We start from the raw sequence: 2,356 nt of genomic DNA, 5'->3' as shown, positions 1-2,356 counted from the left end.
GGGTGCAAAATTGTTATAGTTTCCCGTGGCGGGAAGTAATGTTGATACTCACTCCGGCCTGGTGCCCTAATGATACGATTATAACTGCCCATGGCCAGTGGAAAATGTCGTCATTTCCCAAGATCGGGAATATTGTTTTCAGGCTTGGTGCCACTTGTAAGATAAAGTATCATCGTATGAGATGTAAAGAAATGCTGAATTGTTTTCTTTGTGGAGCAAAATGTGTGCATGAATGAACCTGGTAGACGCATGTAAAGAAATGATTTACTCACTTTGCCAATAAGGTATTATTAGACGATTGATTTTGCTCTCTTTAGTTCTTTATTTTAGTGGTTGAAATTAATATTACATACCTGATGGTCTCATGTGATATAATTTCACTTATTTTCATTTCAGATATTTTCAGCACCGAATCTTGGTTATCTGCAATGACTTCCAATAACTGCACGGGTTTACACTAGTAAGACCGGATGAGGCGGGCAGCCCTAGCCTCCAGGAGCTCTCAAAGGTTTATCACAGAACCTTCAATAGATGGAAGATCTTCGCAAGGGATACGTTGTAGACTCAACCCTTTCCAGTTTTGCCCTTTAATGTGGCTCTGTATTTACAGCATTTGCTCGAGCTTATTAATTCATCATTGTTAATCAATGCAGTCTTTTACGGTGTCAATTGGTTTCAGAGCCTTGCTTGAATCCATTCCCCAACTCTGTTTATAGCGCTGAGTCCGGTAGATCTGGAAGTGCTACCTTGGCGGCCAATTTACATGTGAAAGAAAGTGTATTTTCAAGACATGATGGGTAGAAAACCGAGAAGGCCTAGAATATGTAAGTCAATGATTCTTTGAAGGCTAACCTTCATGTTTAGAGGGCGCTGGCCCCTGAATCTATCTTAAAAGTAACCTATGTATCCGCAGACTCAAGCCCTACCTTTGGCTGTCTATAGAGGGGCTTGTGGCGCTTGCTGTCCTACATGCCCATGTATCTACACAGTTGTGTTGTAATTGAGTTAGTCGTGTTGTGTCTGATTGGATAGTGGAGTCAAAATAGGCCTATTATCGTGTGTTGGACCTCAGACGTTTTTATGGAATATGCGTGGTTGTTGACATGACAGAAATACCAAAGCTTGATTTGGTGCGCCAGATAAAACAGGTTTTTTAAGTCCGTTTGGGAACGCTCTGTTTAATTTCCGCAATGACTTAATGCGAACCTTTTTGGAATCGCGCGCTTTTTCAGCGTCCAAAAGGTTTCTTATTGATCAAGATTTTAAAGAAATGGTGAGAGCAGTTAGTCAAGAACGGCTTAAACGGCAGGCAATCCGGAAACTTCACGCTGTCACGCCTACTGCAACTTGTCCGCATCGAGGAAACTCCAATCGAGGTGTATAGCCTTCAACCAACCGAAGACTTTCTCTAACTGTGTGTCTTTGACGTGGCATTCAAGCTGATCATGCTAATCTTTCTACTGGCCACCCATTGGCATCTCCAAGAAATAACAAACTAAAGATAAAGTTGAAGAAGTTTGGGTGGTAACGACAAGCTCGCTCGCAGTCTGGACAGTAATTCAGCTCTAGAACTTGAGGAATTATGTCATCAGAGCCTAGAAAAGAGGACAGTTGCAACGAGTCAGGAAGGGTAGGGAGGAGGTCTTATCCTAGGCTTTTCCCTCCATTCCCTCCCATTTATAATAATAATAATAATAATAATAATAATAATAATAATAATAATATTAATAATAATAATAATAATAATAATTTAATTCTTGAAACAGCGCATACAACAAAAGTCTCGATGCTCTTTACAATCAAATTTATAAAAAAAGTGTATATGTATGTATGTATGTATGTATAAAAAGATATATATACAGCCACCCACCCGCTCACACACCCATATATATATATATAACTAATAAAATGTAATTAATCATTCATAAAAATGTCTGAACAAAAATGTCTTTAACTTAGATTTCATGTCGCCTCGGTCATCCTTGCCCGTAAAAACTGTTAATGCTTCGTTATAGTGGACCTAACACTTTGCTATCAAGCTATTTAACAGGTACTCCGCTTTAATAATGCAACGATGAAATGATATATGAAATAAATCATATATTGAACTGCGTATATGAAATTAAGTGAGGCTATGATCCTCAGGATCCTCTGCGCAATCGCTAAAATGGCGTTCATAGCTGCAAGGATCACAGCCTCACTTGATTAATAATGCAAGTAACCATTCACACGAAACAAAACATGGTTGTAAATTTAACGACGTTGAAGAAACGTACCGTCGTCAGCCCACTTCAGCATCAAGTCCACGGCATAAAACGCACGAGACTGAAAAAATGAACGCAGGAATGCATCAAAG

The 2,356-nt window shown here is 39.3% G+C and overlaps 1 protein-coding gene across 1 annotated transcript in view; it reads right to left on the bottom strand.

Moving 5' to 3' along the window:
• Positions 1–571: 571 nt before the first annotated feature.
• The window catches only part of LOC138042978 (tubulin--tyrosine ligase-like protein 12), a 26,785-nt gene continuing 25,000 nt past the window's right edge, over positions 572–2,356 (bottom strand). The window contains exons 15-16 of the mRNA XM_068889073.1: positions 2,277–2,325; positions 572–1,595 (exon numbers count right to left, since the gene is read on the bottom strand). Of these exons, the coding sequence (XP_068745174.1) occupies positions 1,444–1,595; positions 2,277–2,325 (201 nt within the window). The 3' untranslated portion in view covers positions 572–1,443. The remainder of the gene's footprint in view (positions 1,596–2,276; positions 2,326–2,356) is intronic.

Source organism: Montipora capricornis, chromosome 3 (assembly GCF_036669925.1).
Source record: "Montipora capricornis isolate CH-2021 chromosome 3, ASM3666992v2, whole genome shotgun sequence".
In the NCBI taxonomy this organism is placed as follows: domain Eukaryota; kingdom Metazoa; phylum Cnidaria; class Anthozoa; order Scleractinia; family Acroporidae; genus Montipora; species Montipora capricornis.
The sequence above is the reverse complement of the archived record's forward strand: the minus strand, read 5'-3'. Positions and strand labels throughout refer to the sequence as shown.